At 41.9% G+C, this 19,480-nt stretch overlaps 1 protein-coding gene across 4 annotated transcripts in view; it reads left to right on the top strand.

The window, feature by feature from the left end:
* The window catches only part of CTNND1 (catenin delta 1), a 52,969-nt gene that overhangs the window by 19,212 nt on the left and 14,277 nt on the right, over positions 1-19,480 (top strand). For 2 of the 4 annotated variants that reach the window (XM_068556460.1, XM_068556464.1), the window contains exons 2-14: positions 4,225-4,341; positions 5,547-5,837; positions 7,832-7,903; positions 8,966-9,118; positions 9,535-10,070; positions 13,258-13,721; positions 14,818-15,001; positions 15,863-15,980; positions 16,437-16,590; positions 17,003-17,020; positions 17,467-17,535; positions 18,374-18,501; positions 18,603-18,753. In XM_068556460.1, coding sequence (XP_068412561.1) covers positions 5,643-5,837; positions 7,832-7,903; positions 8,966-9,118; positions 9,535-10,070; positions 13,258-13,721; positions 14,818-15,001; positions 15,863-15,980; positions 16,437-16,590; positions 17,003-17,020; positions 17,467-17,535; positions 18,374-18,501; positions 18,603-18,753 — 2,242 coding nt within the window. In that variant the 5' untranslated portion in view covers positions 4,225-4,341; positions 5,547-5,642. The remainder of the gene's footprint in view (positions 1-4,224; positions 4,342-5,546; positions 5,838-7,831; positions 7,904-8,965; positions 9,119-9,534; positions 10,071-13,257; positions 13,722-14,817; positions 15,002-15,862; positions 15,981-16,436; positions 16,591-17,002; positions 17,021-17,466; positions 17,536-18,373; positions 18,502-18,602; positions 18,754-19,480) is intronic. The other 2 variants (XM_068556461.1, XM_068556465.1) reach the window with 2 other exon arrangements.

A 19,480-nucleotide genomic window follows, 5' to 3' on the forward strand; every position in this document is an offset into this window, starting at 1 on the left:
AGGGAAGGGATAACTTTATGACATTGGTTTTGATTTCATAATGAAGAAATAGGAAGAAGGGAAGAGGGCTGCATTTGGACCTGGCTCTACAGAAGATAACAGTTCTTTCCTAAGAACCCAAAGACTATTTTACGGGGTTTAGAGTTCTCCATCTGAAGACAAATAATTTTTCTGCTTTCCGCAGAGGCTTATATGCCTGATTCTGGTCATCTCTTTGGATATACTTACCTGAAGTGCATGGAGGTGGGAGAGAGGTTCAGAGTTACCCAGCCTATAGTTTTACATATATTAGCCCATTAAAGCTAAACTCTGAAAAGTAATAAAAAGTAAAGCTTACAGGGGTTATTTATAACTTCTCCAAGGTCTCACAATTTGTTTTTGGCAGAGCCAGGACTTGAACTCCGGGTCTTTTGACCCCTGGCCTGGAGTTTAATTTTTTTTTTTTTTTCCCTTTAAGAGTGTGAAGGATTCCTGTAGTTTACAGAGCTACAGTAAGTGGGAGAGGGGAACATGTGGAGACGTGTGGTTTATTCAAAAGCCCTAACAACACGACCAAAACTCTAGTCTCTTGTGTTAACTATTTGTAATAGTATTGTATTGGTAGCAGTAGCTTTCTGTGCGTCAAGACATTTTCTAAGTACTTTCCATGGATTGTCTTGTTTAATCCTCACAACCACCCTATGTATTTTATTTTTCCCATTTTACAGAAAAGAAACCTGAGGATTAGAGAGATTTGCCCAAAGTCATATAGCTAAGAAGCAATGGAGCTGGGATTTGAACGCAGTCAGTGTGATTCCAAAGTTTATGTTCTTAACCTCTAAAAATTATAATTTCAAATTATATTTCTATGGCCAATTTACAGTAGAACAAGTCATTGTGGGGATTGTGCTATTGGCAAGTGACTTTCTTCTTTTCCCCTTTTACCTGGTTGGCATTGTCAAACTGTTTGGTCTTTCTGGGTATTTGATTTAATTCAACTTCTTCTGGTTCAGAATTCTTACAGAAGAGATTGAATATTTACTGTTGTCATTGCTTGAATGTGGGAGCTTTGTTGTAGACTCGTAGGTCTGTAGGACCTATGGCTTGTTAAGAGTAAAACCAGGGCTTCCCTGGTGGCACAGTGGTTAAGAATCCACCTGCCAATGCAGGGGACACAGGTTCGATCCCTGGTCCGGGAAGATCCCACATGCCGTGGAGCAACTAAGCCCCTGTGCCACAACTACTGAGCCTGCACTCTAGAGCCTGTGAGCCACAGCTACCGAGCCCTCGTGCCACAACTACTGAAGCCCGCACGCCGCAACTACTGAAGCCTGTACGCCGCAACTACTGAAGCCCATGCGCCTAGAGCCCACGCTCTGCAACAGGAGAAGCCACCGCAACGAGAAGCCTGCGCACCGCAGCAAAGAGTAGCCCCTGCTCATCGCAACTAGAGAAAGCCTGCGCATAGCAACGAAGACCCAAACGCAGCCAAAAATAAAAAATAAATAAAATAAACTTATTTTAATAAAAAAAGAGTAAAACCAGTTACTCTGAGAAAATCTAGTGTTAGGGGAATTGCAAGGTTCACTTGTTCACTTCGCTCCTCTCCCCCACTTCGGCAATTCCTTGATCATCATTTTTAATTTTTTTTATTTTTTGGCTGTGCAGCTCGGCTTGCGGGATCTTAGTTCCCTGACCAGGGATTGAACTCGGGACCATGACAGTGAAAGCCCCAAGTCCTAACCACTGGACCACCAGGGAATTCCCAGTGAACTTTTTTTAAGTGAGAACAAGTGTATCCATTGAAAATAATAAGTGGCCAACCTGTAAAGATGTTGGCCTGTAGTCTTAAGGCTTTCCTGATTCTAACTGCCAAAATCAATTAATAGTTTGCAGATTCTGGTCTATAGTATGATTTTCTTATGATGTGTATGTTTGGCATGGAGAAGACTCAAGTCTCTGAGTTGTGAGGTGGTGTACTATATATCTTGCCTAACTGCTTCGTTCTCTTCCCCCACATATGCTTGCTTTTTCCTCCCATTTATTTCTTTTCTCCCACTTATTTCTTATTTGTAGACATTACGGATAACCCTTTAACCTAAAGATAAATGGAAACTTTTTCTTTTCCCTTTTTCCTGTGATGTTTGGGTAGAAAGCTCTTAAGAGTTGTAAGAGAGAGGTGCTGGACTGTCCATTTTATATTGGACTTAAGTTCAAAATTTGCCATTAACTGAGACCTTGGGTAATTTCTACACCTATAGCCTGTTTTCTCATTTGCAGTAAACTTCCATAGAGTTGCTGTAAGGATTGCCAGGATAATAAATGTAAAACATTCAGTAATTGCTAGTTCTTTTCACCCTCCCTTTCTCCTTAGTAATAAACTGCTAAGGCCTCAAATAGGGAATCGAGAGCTCATTATAGCAGATGTGTAATTCTGTGATAAATGCCAGGCACTTAGAAAAGCACCCTGTGTCCCAGGAACACTGGTCTAGGTGGGACCTCCCTCCTAGTAAATAGTGTTGGAGTAGGGAAACCAGCTCATCCACTCCTTAGAACCCAGTTATGCACTTGATCCAGTTAATTTTGTCTACTAGTTCACAAAATAGTTTTGGGCTGAGGCATTACTATTAAGTAATGTAATTGGAAGATAGAAACTAACTCTTGAAACAACTTAATACCTCACATTTGTATAGCATTGAATTCTCAGCCGATCCTCACAGCAACTCTGAGTTAGACGGGGCTGGTGGTATTGGCATCTTACAGATGAGAATGTGGCGGTGACTTACTGCCGTTGTTGGCTAGTGGCAGAGCCAGGACTGGGACCTGTCTTCTGAGTCCAGTTCTGTCCTACAGAGCTCTGCTTCTGCCCTCTTTAAGGCAGAAAATTTCCCCCATGCTGTTAGGCCTAGGAATCTGATCTTCTTTTTCTTAACTTTTCTGCCTTCTTCTCCAAATTAGAGCCAGGTGGTCAGCTTTTAAAGCCACGAAGATGGGAGAAGCTGATGTTTTTCCAGATATTGCTTCCCGACCTAGAGCCCTAGGTAGAGGCCCTGCTACCCTTCCTAACTCCCTGTATGGTATTAGCTAAAGCTGTGGGGGCAGAAAGTGGCAATTTTATGGAAGGGTGACAGTTTCTCTGTGCAACAGGGAGTGTTGGCACTGTATGCCTGATAGTAGTGGTAGTTTGGTCTTTTATTAACAAAGAAGATTACAGGGCGGAGACTGCCAGAGTGCTAACTACAGTTCGGACAGACCCTGTTGAAACCCAGAACTGGAAGAATCTCCCCAGCTCAGGGTCCTCTTGGTGTGGAAGGTTCATAGGTCATTGTACATAGCAGATGAGGGCAAGTGCAAATGAAGTAATAGAGATGAAAAGGGAGCAACATTAAGAAAAAAATAAGGCTACTTATTAAAGACCTTTGAGTGGCCTGTTGGAATGTAGGGTGGGAATTGAGAAAGTGACAATGGGCTTTGGACCTAAAGGAAGAACAGGAGTTGATAAGTGACTGCAGGAGCCCAGAGCCTGGGTAGGAGGACTTTGGAAAAAAGACTGCCACATTCTTGGATTTAGATCCACTGGAAGGAGTCTTGGTGATGGAGAATTAATTAAGGAGTTTATTGGGCACCTATTTATCAATTCCTCTGGGTACGCTTGCTTGCTGAATACTGCACATACTCTAAAGCAAACAGGCCCAAGCGATTGTGCTTGGTAGGGCTCTGGGGAGCGTGGGAAAGGGAACTGAAGCAAAAGGCTTAGCCTAGGCTAGTCCCCACATGTCTTCCCCACGACGACTATTGCATTGGTTTCTCAATATCTTTGTGGGCATGCTGGGACTGGGCTTTGAGGTTTCTGCCTTAGGGGTGGGAAGGAGGGGGAAGGGCATTCCAACAGCAATTTTTTTTTTCCTTCCCAATTTGGTTGCTGGGAACAGGGGGTAAGTGAATTTATATCCATATTATGACCTGCTCCTGGTTCTCTACAGAAATACATGTAGAGGAACTCTGACATGACAGTGGAATCCAGGTTTTAATGAAAACTACAACCAAGGTCCAAGTATTTGAAAACAGAGCAAAGTCCAAAGGGCATTTGTCACATTAAGCAATTCCAAGTCATATTTTAAATTACTCCCTTCCATTCCCAGATTGTTTTTTCCCCAACACCTGCCCTTTTTTTTTTTTTTTTTAATGTATTAGGTATATTTTATTTTCCTCTCATTCCTATTTTTCCTCCAAATATTTCTACAGCTCTCTTCTTCCTGCTTCCTCCTTGCTGTGGTGGCTGGGATGCTTCTCCCATGATATTTTGAATCTAGACTGGGCTGTTCTCTGTTAAACCAATCAATTACGACCTTCTCTTAACAGGTGTGTATGTAAATATGTTTATTAAGAATAAAAAAAAAATTAAGTGCCTTTTTTCTGGAGGGGTTGAGGAGAGGGTGGGGAATAGGGGAGAGGGTTTATTCTAAAACCTGCCTTTCAACATGGTATATCTTGGACTGACCAGAAAGTCTCTTATAGCCAAGTTATAAGAGAGAAACCCTACTAAGTCCAACAGTATGACTACAATGCCCCTTCACTTACTAGCCAACTTGCAGTTTATGTAATAGGGTATGGGGAACTCTTCGCTTCTGAATATCATTTATTGTGGAAGTGGTACACGTAAACCCTCTAGATACTTGGATATTTACCCTTAGTTGGAATATGTAAAGAGGTAAAAATGTAGCCTGTTCAGAGCTTTCTGCAGGATTAACAGAGATGTAGGAAGTTCCAGCTATTTATTGAAGGTTAGAATACGAACTACTTCAAGGGTTAACTTTGTAACTTAATATAATGCTCCTTTTCCTACTCCACAAAGAGATGTGAAGGTCACTGAGAATATTGCCTTTTTGCACATAGACTTTTTTATTCTGTTGCTTTCTTGCCTCTGTTAGCCAAGGCACACATTCTGCCCTCAATATTGTAGTATAGTTTTTAAAAGTAGAAAAGTCCCTTTATAAATGTATTCAATTTGAGGGCCTTAGTTTTCCTGCCTTTGATGGTGGGAATTCTTTTTACTGCATCCATTTCTTATCGGCATTTTAATTTAGCATATTCATTTAGTATATTTTGCCACCACTCCAGCAATTTCAGTGTTCAGATTTGGGAGAGGTTAAGTAAGATCTGTACTGCCCCCTTATCTCAGAGGTGGCTTGCCCCTCCAGGACAGTGTGTGCTTGTCTATACTGTGGAGTTACATCTTTCATTGAGTTGATGCCAGCAAATTTTTCCAGGGGAGAATAACCTAATTTTAAACTCATGTCATGACTACAGCCCTTAGGCACATTCTCTCTTGGATCTAGTTGCACTTTTCCTTTCAATAGTTACTTCTGGTGGGGTGTTAAAGAGGGTAATGGGCAAAGGATCCTGCTTGAACAGACACACTGGTGGTGGGTCCAGGCTTGGTGGTGGCTCTCTTTCTGCGCTGCAGTAAAACCACGAGAGGGCATCTTTGGCTCTGGGATTAATAATTCATCTGTCTTCTCTGACCTGTGACCTTTTCTCTCCTCTCTCTTACCTTTTCCCGGTAGTGTGAAGTGAGGGGGGCCTTCTCCCTCCTTCCTCCTCCCCCTGTGATCCACCTTCCCTTTTTACCCTGCCCTGCGGCGGCTCTGCCCCTTACCTTCATGGACGACTCAGAGGTGGAGTCGACCGCCAGCATCTTGGCCTCTGTGAAGGAACAAGAGGCCCAGTTTGAGAAGCTGACCCGGGCGCTGGAGGAGGAACGGCGCCACGTCTCGGCGCAACTGGAACGCGTCCGGGTCTCACCACAAGATGCCAACCCGCTCATGGCCAACGGCACCCTCACCCGCCGGCATCAGGTAACCCCTCTCTCCATCAGACCTGCAGGTAGGACTTTGGCATGGTCATAGAGAGACTATGATCCTTCTTGGGAAACTACTCTCCTCGTGGTTATGGGCTGTCCAGTGCCCATGCCTCATGATAACCTTTACAGGGGTGATAAATACTGATTAAGAGATAGGGAATATTGCTGCTGTGCTGAGTTGGGTGGACTTATCTCTAGAAGCATCCATCTGACTTCTTGTTTGCTGGAGTGGGGTTTCTGGGTTGGGATGCAGTTCTAGTAATGGCAGATCATATAATTTGAAGCTGTACTCAGGTTACTTGTTTTTTTTTCTTGTGTGCCCCCCACCCCCCCATATCAGAAATTCAGGAAATTAAATGCCTGCTTAGTGGTTGGGGAAGTTGGGCATCTTGTATTCTCCCTCAGAGAACAGTTTGCTCAGAAGGTGTGGCAATGTTCATCAGTTGTGTATGCCTGCTCCATACTCTTTTTGTTGGCTGTGCAAATCATTTCTTGGAGGAAGGGGTCACTGTTAATTCTTTTGGTTAGAGTTGGAGAGGGAGCATCGTGCTGCTGTTTAACCCAGATAACCACAGGAGCCAGTGGTCTCTGGGTTGGCTGACTCTGATGTGACTTGGGAGAGTTGGTGTTAGAAATGAGAAGTATCTTGTGTTTCCTATGGTTTCTGTAGTCTGACTTCGCTGTGATGTAATCTGTCTGAGGTTTTGTGTGTGTGTGTGTGTGTGTGTGTGTGTGTGTGTGTGTGTAGTAGGCATTGCCTGATAGACTTCATTTTAAGAGATCTCTGATGGGAACTAAGAACAGTGCTCATGCTCCAGTAAGTCCTTTCATTGATTACTTACTTATTTTTTAAGATGGAGAAGGTCCCTCATGCTAAGGAGCATGTTGAGTGAGAGGATATAATTCCAATTGGGGATGATCAGGAATTTGGAAGCAGTGTGTTTGCAGTGTTCCTAGGATTTTTATAGGAACAAGAATAGAGGGTTAGGGTTGAGGGAGGGGTATGTATGGAAAAGGAGAGCAGGACTGCTCAGCCTTGGTGGTGGTGGGGAATTCCAGGACTTAGTACATGGATTCTCTCTCTCTCTCTTTCTCTTTTATTTTTATCTTCTGCTCAGCAATGAAACCACACCCTTCCTTCTTCCTGAAAGTAATGTTTAACTTCCTTTCCCTACAGCACTACACTCCCTATGTAATGGGAGTCGGGTGGGGGAAGAGTCTCCCAAGGTGGCTGAATCTCACTGTATTCTTTTTGAAGGGGAGTAGTCAAATGTATTTTTACGTAGTATAATGTTATTAGATTATTTCCTGCTGTTTAAGACAGAGCAACTTAAGAATGACATTTTTTAACGTGTTCTGTGGCTCTAATAATTGGTGATGAAGATACTGAGACATCTGCTTGAGGGGAGTTGAGATACTTGTTTTCTTTCTACTTGGAAAGAGAAACTCATATTTCTTGCCTCTTTCTTTAAAAAGTTTCCTGGTATGGGAGTTTCCAGTGGTTGTAGAGCATGAAGATGCATGAAACAATAAAGAAGGCTTTTGGAAACCCCCCAACCTAGGCTTTCCAAGTTTCCTTATGTTCTTATGGCTTTCCAAAAAGATTTCGTGGGGAACTTATCTGAGTCTCTGCTATTTATTCAGAAAATAGGTTTTGCGTACCTATTATGTGCCAGGCACTGATCAAGGCACTAGGGAGACAGTGAACAAAACTGACCAAAAACAAAACACACAATAAACCTCTGCCCTCATAGAGCTTACGTTCCTATGTTCCAGAGACCCAGTCTGCCAGAGTTCTAGGCCCGGTTCCAATTTTGAGGTGTTAAGTCTAAGGAGTGATGTGCTTCTTTTATCTGTACTGACAGAAGGACTCCAGGCCACAAATGTCTTCTTGAAAGGCCTTTTCCTGTTTGGAAAAAAAATCATTTGTGTTTGATAGAGCAAAAGAAGGCCACAAAATGAATTGTCTTCTTGTGGGCTATGTTTCAGAACGGCCGGTTTGTGGGCGATGTTGACCTTGAGCGACAGAAATTTTCAGATCTAAAACTCAACGGACCCCAGGTAATTCTTTTGGCTCAAGGTCTGGGTTGCTTATTCATATCTTTCTTACTTCCTCAGCTTAAGAGCATATTGGTGTCTTCTAAAGTGCCTGGCACATTGTAAGCTCCCGTTAGTTTCTTTCATTTAGGAAAATTAAAAAATGGAGTTTCAAAGTATAAATGTAGGTTTTTTTTTTTTTAATTGTACTCACATAATTTTTCTTTTTTTTTTTTAACAGAAAAGAAAAAGGCGTGGAAAAATGCTGAACATTAGGAATTTTTTTTTTTTAGTTACTTCTGAGATACACATTTTAAAGTAATAACTAGAATTATGACTTATAACATTATACCAGAACATATAAGATTTTTAGAAATTTCACGTAATATCTGAAACATTTATATTAACATATTTCCATACAAATAACCCAATGAAAGTTTAGTATTAGTTGTTTTGTTTGTTTTTTTATACTGCAGGTTCTTATTAGTCATCAATTTTATACACTATAAATGTAGTTTTATTTTTGAATTAATTGTAATGACATTGATCCAGTATTTGATCTCTCAATTACTGCATCCCTTTTCTAGAATGGGCATGGTTCTACTTTGCAGAAAACCATGCCTAAAATCTGGCTGATCTTGAGCCTTAGGCATATCTGAAGAATAGCATAGAGCTATTCAGAAGATAGCTCTTATTGGGATTTTCTGGTTCATCTTAAAAGTTCTTATTGGGTGAACTTTTTTTTCTTTTTTTGAAGGATCCCTCAGATGTAGATGTAGTTGCAGTTTAACACAGTTCATATTCACTTAGATGACTAGAACTGGGAAGTTATATCTGCTGTCTCTGTCACTTGGGTGTTGATGTAGCGACAGTTAACTCAGTTCCTGTTTGTTAAATGACTAGAACTGGGAAATTATGTCTTCTGCCCTTTTGTACAAATTCAAAAGTGGGGACAGGCACCCCACTAAAAATCCTGGGGCCCATAGAAGATGCAGTGTCTTTAGGGAGACAGTGCCTGTGATTGGGATGGATTGTTAGTATATATGGCTTAATAATAGCTCTTTCTTTTTTCTCTTTTCCATGTAGGATCACAGTCACCTTTTGTATAGCACCATCCCCAGGATGCAGGAGCCAGGGCAGATTGTGGAGACCTACACGGAGGAGGACCCTGAGGGAGCCATGTCTGTTGTCTCTGTGGAGACCTCGGATGATGGAACCACTCGGCGCACAGAGACCACAGTAAGCTAAGACTTGTATAAGGTCTGGGATGATGGAGGAGTTCTTCCTATGGTCTTTATTAAGGGGAGGGGCTAAGCACTTAATTAGGGTGGATGAGGAGCCACTGATCTGTGGTAAAGGCATAAAGAAAGTGATCTCTGGGTAGACAGAGAAGATAGAAGAGATATGGGAAAATCTAATGGAATGAGGAAGAGAGTCTGCAGTAGCTTCCCTTAGAGGCATAGTTAACTGCCAGCGCAATTTTCCTGCCTGGAGAATTCCTGTAAGATGGAGAGAAAGGTAGATGGTAGATTGCATGGCATTTCTAGGTAAAGCGAGCCGGGGGTAGAGGTTTGTTTCTTTTCTTAGAGTGGTCTAGAATTTAAGCTTAATTTGTTCACTTCATTAATTTTTCTTTTCTCTCTCTTTACTTGAAGGTCAAGAAAGTGGTGAAGACGGTGACAACACGGACGGTCCAGCCAGTCTCTGTGGGACCAGACGGGCTGCCTGCAGATGCCTCATCAGTTTCGAACAGCTATATCCAGACTCTGGGTCGTGACTTCCGCAAGAATGGCAATGGGGGACCTGGCCCCTATGTGGGGCAAGCAGGCACTGCTACCCTTCCCAGGAACTTCCACTACCCTCCTGATGGATATAGCCGCCACTATGAAGATGGTTATCCAAGTAGCAGTGACAACTATGGCAGTCTGTCCCGGGTGACCCGCATTGAGGAGCGGTATAGGCCCAGCATGGAAGGTTACCGGGCACCCAGTAGACAGGACGTCTATGGGCCGCAGCCCCAGGTTCGGGTAGGTGGGAGCAGCGTGGATCTGCATCGTTTCCATCCAGAGCCTTATGGGCTTGAGGATGACCAGCGTAGCATGGGCTACGATGACGTGGATTACGGCATGATGTCTGATTACGGCACTGGCCGTCGGACTGGGACACCCTCTGACCCTCGGCGACGCCTCAGGTAGGCAAGAAAAAGGGAAGAAAAGGGTCTTTCAAAGACAGCCAGAAGGGGTAGCTCTTCCTTCTCCGTCTAAGTGCTTTTTGGGATCAGAGGTAGTTGTGGCCCCCTCCTCTGCCTGTTTCTGTGGAAGACCACCCTTTTCTTCCCTTTTCTGACTTTACTAAGTATTGATGTGCTTTTTTGTCTCTTTTTCGTTGTAGAAATCATATATTCTAATTATAGAAAACAACTTGTGATGGTTATTGGTCTGTGTTCTGAAGAGCGGCCTTTGTTTCTGTGCCAAGAGTTTCTATATTTTCTGCCTAAGATTTGACCCCCTTTTGGAGCCTGGTGTCTGAGGCTATGGAATATTTGTTCTTGTGAATTTCTTCAGCTTCTGGTTTGGTGTTAAGAACAAGGTTGAGGGTTTTAGGCCAGAATAGATAGTTAAGGGTATATATAAGAACCTTCGCTGTGATGGTTTTAATCTCAAGTAAAAACAAACCTTGATCTCACAAAAACCCTGACACTTTGTGCTTAGGTTCTTACATTTGATTGTAAAGTGAAATGGGGGTGGCTTCCTTAGAGGGTGGTACATTATTGACACTCTGAAAGGTCACTAATTCTGACTTTACTGTTTATCCCTGGGGATTCTTTGGTGATGTGAAAAAGGGTAGTAATTGACGTTTGGACTGGTAGATGGTTTGCCTTGAAAAAATGCTTTAGAACTCGAGTTGGCAAACCTTTTCTGTAAAGGACCAAATAGAACTAATTTAGACTTTGCAAACAGTATATCATTTTTGTTGTATGTCGTTGTTCTTCTTTTTACAACCTTTTAAAAATATAAAAACCATTCTTAGTTTTGGGACTGTACAAAAAACAGGTTTGGCCCATGGGCTGCCAATCCTGCTTTAGAATAAATCAGAGACAGTGTTTTCCAGGCAAAGAGAAATGATAAGAATCAAGGGAGAAGATTTATGGATATCTTAATGGTAAGGATATCCTAACAGCTGTTGCTGAATTTCTGTATGAGGTCATGACTTTCTAAAACAAATGCCTTGGTGCTCATTTTACTCATATTAGGTAGCTTTGGTGAACAGTAGACTGGGCTGGGCCCAGGGGTAGAGGCCTCATTATCTAAGCCTGAGTCACTCACCTTTCAGGTATCTTTTGGACAGCAAATCCAACTCCCATGTGACTCATTTTTTATTCCTGGGGTGGAGGTGAGGGGGCACACCGGGCCTTAGTTGGTGCAACTTGGAGCAGTGGTAGATAACAGCAATCACCAAAGGAGTCTGCCTAGGGTGTTGGCTTCTTCTCTTTGTTGACAAGTCTGCTTTTTCTGACTTCCTCATTACTAGAGGGATTGGATCTAGGTGGGTGCTGGTGGCCAGGTCATTCTCTGTTGTCCCTTGCTGTGGCAATTGACATAAAGAAAGAGGGTTTGGGCTTGCTTCTTGGGTTTATTCCAGGGTGATACTGGACTTGGAAACCTGCTTGACTAGCAAGAACATTTGCTGCTTCCTGTTCTGGGGCTAGGAGAGTAATACAAGGTCAAACGAAAACAGTAAGGCAGAATGATTTGTAGAAAAAGCACTGAACCAGAAGACCTTGGTTCTAGTTGTGCCTTTGCCACTAGCTATGTAGCCTTAAGCAAGTCATTTAATCTTTCTGGGCACAGCTTTGTTATTTGTAAGACAAAGGAAAGAATGTCATGATCCACTTGTAAAAATATCTTGAGTGACCAAAATCTTCTGTTATGGTAATTGTTTTGTAATTGCTTGTATTAAAATAATAATAAAAGTAAAAACATCATCACTACAAAACTAGATAAGCACACCATCCATTGATAAAGAACTACTGTTATTAACATTTTGATGCTTTTCCTTTGAGTCCTTTTTCTTATACATGTAAACACACTCTGACTTTATTTTTTTCCCTACTGAAATGGAATCTTACTTAATGTGCTGTTTAGTTGCCTACTTTTAAAACTCAGCTATATAACCTGTTTATTTTGTTTCACTGATATTAAAAAATAGTGATTTTTTTACTAACTGCTTTGTCCATTTAAGTCATTTTTGAGTGGTTGATGTTGACAGCTATGAGGCAGGCCCTCTGCTCAGGCTAACCTTGAGGGTTTGGTGACAGTGGGAGTGGTTTTGCGGAACAAACGGCTGGCTTATTTGGAGAGTTCCACGCAATGGATTCTCCTCTCTCCTGTGGGAGCCACAGAGTGAGATGAGCTCACAGATAATGGGTCTCTTCCTTCCTGGTGGTTATGAATAAATAACAGTGTGACAGACTCACCCTCTAGTGGTTGTTGGTAGTACTGAAATAGGAAGCAATATCTCTGGTTAGATGTTTTTCTTTACCTTCAATTGCTCTGTCTATTCCTTTTCATAGTGACTGGGTATCCCAAATGTGATGGTGGTCAGTAGTGTCTATTTTGACAGAATTGGAAGTATTGTCTTTAGAAATTGGAGACTAGAAATTATGTCTCAAACACATCTGTTGAGTAGCAGAGATGGCCTTGGGATGAACTAGTGCAAACTAATGTTCAAGCTTATACCTCATCAATACCAAAGCCAAGTCCTCACATGAGGTATTGAGACATCCTTTACTGCTTTTACTCTATCATCTCTTTTTTAATAATTTCCAAAATAGGGTAAGGAGAGACTTAAATGTGAAATGTGTTTAAGGGTCTTATTCCACCAGCTCTTTACTGTGTGTAAATGCCTTATTTTCCCTTTAGCCTAAGGCCTTATGAGAGCTGTTCTCAGATATTGTTCGCTAATTTCTGTGGTACCAAGTCAGTTGGTTTCATTAACTCTGCTGTCTGAAGGTTTATTTCAATCTCTATTCGGAGAAGTTTAATAGGTGTCAGGTATCATTCAAACACTAAGCAGTCAGGATTTGGTTCTTTTTTGTGATTAACTATCCGAATGCTTGTTGCTCCTCCAAGCTAGTAAACGTCACAGAAAAAAATGGCAGTTTTAATCTAATTGCAGATGCCTTTAAGATTATTGTCTTATCTCATTTAAGAAAAATTGATCAGTATATTTTTTATGCAAAGGAGAGATAAGATCTAGTGTACTAGAGCTGGGGTTACTCATTCCTTGAAGATGAGGGGTAATGGGAGCCCTCCAAGAAACCAGGCTTAACAACTTAATGTATTCCTTTTTTCTTTTTGGTTCTTCCAACACTGCAGGAGCTATGAAGACATGATTGGTGAGGAGGTGCCATCAGACCAGTACTATTGGGCTCCTTTGGCCCAACACGAACGGGGAAGTTTAGCAAGCTTGGATAGCCTGCGCAAGGGAGGGCCTCCACCCCCGAATTGGAGACAGCCAGAGCTGCCAGAGGTGATAGCCATGCTAGGATTCCGTTTGGATGCTGTCAAGTCCAATGCAGCGGCATACCTGCAACACTTGTGCTACCGCAATGACAAGGTGAAGACTGACGTTCGGAAGCTCAAGGGCATCCCAGCACTGGTGGGGTTGTTAGACCACCCCAAAAAGGAAGTGCACCTTGGAGCCTGTGGAGCTCTCAAGAATCTCTCTTTTGGGCGCGACCAGGATAACAAGATTGCTATAAAAAACTGTGATGGTGTTCCTGCTCTTGTGCGATTACTCCGAAAGGCTCGTGATATGGACCTCACCGAAGTGATTACTGGTGAGTTCTAAGGGAAACTGCTAGGTTAGGGTCACTGTTACCCCTTAGACATATTGAGAGCTTAGAAGGATTTCTAGTCCTTTGACTTTTGATTAAAGGCTGTGGCCTTTGGGTCAAATCCATCTCACAGATTTGGATCATGCAAGGTTTTCCAGATTTTAAAGCATTGTTTGCTAATGTTTTAAATGCAGAAGATTTCATTTAAAATTCCAGATTCTTGCCTTCTATTTTAAACGTGCGGGAACTGGTAACAATGGATCTATTTTGCTACCTGGCAGTAGTTGGTCTGAGCTGATTGGGGCATGTGCTCTCCAGTTCGCAATAATTTCCAACATGTTATCTCAGACCAACTGCCAGCACCTAGGAAGTTGTCTCCCCAAAATTGAAGCTGAGTGTCAGCTGGCACTTAACCCATATTCTTGTAATTTCTTTTAAATATCTGCTTGTCCTGACTCACCTGCCTGGCATGTATAGGCGTTTATGCTTGTGGTCCTTGCTTTAGAAGAGTGGTTTTTCAGATTGTGGGTCATACTCCATTAGTGTGTATTGAACACAACTTTGTGGATCACAATCAGCATTCCAAGAGAAAGAAAGAAAAAAGAGAAGTAGCATAGATCATGAGTTCTCAGTTGGGGGTGATCTTGCCCCCCAGAGGACATTTGCAATGTCTGGCGGTGTTTCTGGTTGTCATAACTAGGGGAGGTTGGGAGGGAGTGCTATTAGCATCAAATGAGTAAACGCTGGACATACACTAAACATTTAATGTTGGGCAGGACAGCTCCCCACAGCAAAGAATTATCTGGCCCAAAATGTCAGTGGTGCTGGGATTGAGAAGTGGGTGTAGATAGCCTAGAGGGTATGGCTTATAATAAGTATTGTTTTATGAAATCTTACTTCATGCTATGTATGTTTGTACTGAGCCATAATGTACAATATATTTCTTATTGTGGGTCACAGACTAAAGCTTGAATATCATTACAAGGTATATGGTCATTGGGGAAGACTGAGAAATGTTGGAATAGGGGATTCTCTTTGGCATTCTTCAAGCATACTGTCTTGGGTGCTGGAGAGCTGTCTGATGAGTTGTCTCTGCCAGGAACCCTGTGGAATCTCTCATCCCATGACTCAATCAAAATGGAGATTGTGGACCATGCACTGCATGCCTTGACAGATGAAGTGATCATTCCGCATTCTGGTTGGGAGCGGGAACCTAATGAAGATTGTAAGCCGCGCCATATTGAGTGGGAGTCTGTGCTCACCAACACAGCTGGCTGCCTTAGGTAACATAAGGGTTCTGAGAGTATGAAGATTGAATTTTTGAAGACTAACTTAAATTGCTTTTAAAAAAAGTTGAAATTCCTTAGCCTGTCATTCAGCCTCCATTCCTGTTTGAATTGCATACTATGACTTCAACCTGTTTTTCTACCTTTGTCACTACTCCCTTGCATACCATATATGCCTTGTGTGGGGAACGGCAAGTAAACCGCATATCTTCCTCACTTCTATGCCTCTTTGACTTCGTTCATATAATTTGGTAAACATTTGTTCAATACCTACTGCACGTAAGGCAGTCGTCTAGTCCTAGGCTTGTGTGTACCTGTGTTCTTGCCTTCAATTATTTGTATTTCAAGTCAGGCTGCGATAAATGCAACAAATGGAGTACAAACTACTAGAAGGATAGAGTGAGGAAGAGCTCTTCCTCTGTCTGCAATGCCTTTCTCTGCTTATTTATCTTTTGAAGCTAAACTCAAGTGCTTTTATTTCATGTAAGTTTTCCTGATTTCTTTTTCTAATACCCTGTAAATGTGCAATATATTCTTTCTCTCTTTGAAATATACCCCTATGTGCTCTGCCCCTGTTCTTCATTTGTACTTCCATACAAGAAGAATCTATTCTGTCTTAAATTATTGTTGTTGGTATACTTTATTTATACACCCCCCTCCCTGGCCTGGTTGTAAATGTCCTGAAAGCAGGAACTGTTTTATTCAACTTTCTCTCAACTCCAGTGCCTTCCTTATAACAGGTACTCGTTATTTGCTACAGTGAAAAGAAAAGATATTAAGGAGGCTTGTAGATGTTAAGGATATTAAGAGAGGGTTTCTGGATTTTAGTCACCTTGAAGCCTCTCCTTTTTCCCTCAGGAATGTCAGCTCGGAGAGGAGTGAAGCTCGCCGGAAACTTCGGGAATGTGATGGTTTGGTGGATGCTCTCATTTTCATTGTTCAGGCTGAGATTGGACAGAAAGATTCAGACAGCAAGGTAGGTTAATGGGTGAGAATTCCATTCACAACAACCATCAGGTACCCATAGTGCAGACCTATCATCTCAGGCTTTCAAATAACATTAGATACCTATACCAGCCCCTACTCCTTAAAGTGGGTGTTCACCATAGACGAAAACTGTTTTCTTTAGAATTTCCTTCACCTATATATTTTAAAGCTGTTTAGCCATACTTCCATTTTTTTCTAATTAGGAAAAAAGAGTGAGCCTGAGTTTTGTGTTAACACACCAAATGGTAGCAGAAACCTTCTGTTAGCCTGAGGCTACAAGAATTTTGAGAAGCGTGGGCACTTGAGGTATTGTGAGAGATGATGAATTGGGCTGTGCTTTTGAGGATCAATATTTTAACACGTGAATCATGGAAGCCTGTACTTGCTAGAAAATCACTATAGTCATTCTCTTCTCTCATTGAACCTTGTATTTTGTGATCCCAAGCTTGTGGAGAACTGTGTTTGCCTCCTTCGGAACTTGTCGTATCAAGTTCACCGAGAAATCCCACAAGCAGAACGTTACCAAGAGGCACCTCCCAATGTTGCCAACAATACTGGGCCACATGCTGCCAGTTGCTTTGGGGCCAAGAAGGGCAAAGGTGAGTCTTGGTTCCTTGTTCCTTGCTCTTTAATGTAGGATGGGGAGAGGAAGGAACACTTTTAGCTTTAGGTACAAAATACTTGCTGAGCAGTACAGGAATCAGCCTAGTCAGGGATGTCTTTTTGCTCTGCTGCTGCTTCCCCTGTGTCGTGTGCTTCATGGTGGTGACGGTGGTGGTGGTGGTGGTGGTTGTGGTGGTGGTGGTATTATTATCAGTAATTGGGCAGTGAAGGCCGAGAACTCAACTAATCTGGGGCCTTCTCCCCCATTCCTCCTTTGTGTTTCCTGTGTTTTTCTTTTCCTCTCCGCTTTCCTGCTTATTTTCCCGTGATCCTGTTGACATCTCTCTGCCGCATTGTTCTTCCTTCATTTCTCTCCTGTACTTTCCACCTTGGGTGATGCACTGGAAGATGAGTGGTTCTCCAGAGGTGAGTGGAATCTTTTAAGGCGCTTACCTACTTCTAATTTGCATGTTTTGGTTTTAGCTTCCCTGGTATTTCTTTGCCTAACCCTTCCCTGTGGATGCATGTAGGAAAATTCAGTTGAGGATGGCCACTGAAACAAGTTTAGCTCTTCTGAGCTAATGGCTCATGGCATGCTATTTCTGGACAGCAGTCCCAGTTATCGGAACTCAGGACAGCAGCAACAGTAGTGGTTATCCTTATCTTACTCATATGCTGCCTGTTTTCTGTTCTTGTATCTGGGACAAGCTGGGGATCCTGGTTTTTTGTTTGTTTGTCTGTTTTCTTGTTTTACGCCCCTCTTCATGCATCTCTGATCCAAAGATTTTGACTGAAGAATAAAAAAATATACTGGGTGGACTCTTCCCTTTCTTAAACTTTTTACCCCTTCCCCCTTTTTTTAATTTCCAAAGGGAAAAAACCCACAGAGGATCCAACAAATGATACAGTGGATTTCCCTAAAAGAACTAGTCCTGCTCGAGGTAAGTTATCTTTTTCTTCTCAGGCTCCATAGTCCACAGATAGGTGTTTGGCAGCCTAACAGGCTATACAGTACGTTCACTGTTCTGTCTTCTCTGACTTAAGGATTTGAAGTGATGACAAAAGTATTTGGAAACTAATAACAGTAACTTTCAAAGGACTTCTTGTTATGGCAACTATTCAGATTACTTGAGGATAAGGACCTGATGGTAGTCTAGACCAGAAACTTAAGTACCCTAAGTAGTAGCCACTAGTTCTTGGGACTCAAACTTTACTTGTTATAAGAAGTCTCTTTATCACAGTTTGGATCTTTATATTCATCAATATGGTGAGTCCAAAATTCACAGCTCTCCGTGGATATAAAAATTCAGATGTTATTAAATCTGTGAGAGCCCCTTTCACTTAATCATAGTTCAGGTGGGCAGAATGACTCAATTAAGTTAGAAATAATTCATTTGAGATGAGGAATCTTTAACTCTGAGTGCTATCGATGAGTAAGTGAATCCCTTGAGTGCCAAGCAAGGTCAAAGTAAACTGTGGGAGAGGAGAGGCTAGGGAGGAGGGAGAGACAGGAGTTGCATATGAGTTGATATCTGTTTTGTTCTTGCCATAGTTGATTTATTCTTAAGGCTACATTCTTAAGGCTACATCTGACTGCATCAGATGTAGTAGTCAGATCTCTTGAGTTTGCTGTTGGGTGGGTGGGAGGGTTTAGAGAGTCTACTGGTATAGGAGCATAAACCCATTAATCCAGAGTACTAACACTGGACTTCAGCCAGCCAGAGCCTGGTTTGTAGGTACTGATAAGCATCCTCTGCTTTCTTGTCCTTTCTCGTGCAGGCTATGAACTTTTATTTCAGCCAGAGGTGGTTCGGATATACATCTCACTCCTCAAGGAGAGCAAGAATCCTGCCATCCTAGAAGCCTCAGCTGGGGCCATCCAGAACTTGTGTGCTGGGCGCTGGACGGTGAGTACCTTTTACAAAATGGATTTGGAGATGGGAGGACTTACCTAACTAGTTTGCTACCATTTGTAACCTGTTTACTTCTTTCCATGTGCTACTTGTAGTATGGTCGATATATCCGCTCAGCTCTGCGTCAAGAGAAGGCTCTTTCTGCCATTGCTGACCTCCTGACCAATGAACATGAGCGGGTCGTGAAAGCTGCCTCTGGAGCACTGAGAAATCTGGCTGTGGATGCTCGCAACAAAGAATTAATTGGTGAGGAGCTGGATGTTAGCCGTTACCTTAGCATCTAGTACAGCACCTTTAATCCAGCAGGTGCTAAATAATTTATTTGTTGAAAGGGCTGAGGAAGAATCCTAGTCCTCCATAGTTTGTGAATCTAGGGGTTGGAGAAGGTTATAGTTTAATGGTTCTTGGAAAGACAAGAGGTGCTGACTCTTCAAAAATAGAATAATAATATCTATTTATTGAGCATGTACTTTGTTACTAGGGATTGTTAAGCATGTCTGTATATTCTCATTTAAATGTCACCACTTTACAAGAGTCCTTTTTTTAAAATTTTTAAAAAATTTTTTATTAGAATAAGTAAACTGAGGGTCAGGGAAGTTAAGTAATTTGTCCAGAGTTAATATAGCTCATAAGTGACAGAGCCCAGTTTTTGTTTTTTTTAAATTCACAATGACTGTTCTATTAAGCTATAATAGTAGTATAATATTCAGTAGTATAGTATTCAGTGTACTATTTTCATTAGACTATCTGAATGGACTGTGTAGCATATTTGATATGAAGTATTCAGATTGTTTTAATGTGACTGAAAGAATAAATAAAAGAACAGGAAGGACAATACATCCATGGCTATTCCAGGTCCTTTGCTCTTTTGAAATGATAATCCTACAGGAGAATGAAGTTGATTCATACGGATAGTATCTATACTTGATATGATCAGTGCGACTAAGTGTAGTGTTACGCTCCTCAGAACCTG

Source organism: Eschrichtius robustus, chromosome 11 (assembly GCF_028021215.1).
Source record: "Eschrichtius robustus isolate mEscRob2 chromosome 11, mEscRob2.pri, whole genome shotgun sequence".
Taxonomy (NCBI): Eukaryota; Metazoa; Chordata; class Mammalia; order Artiodactyla; family Eschrichtiidae; genus Eschrichtius; species Eschrichtius robustus.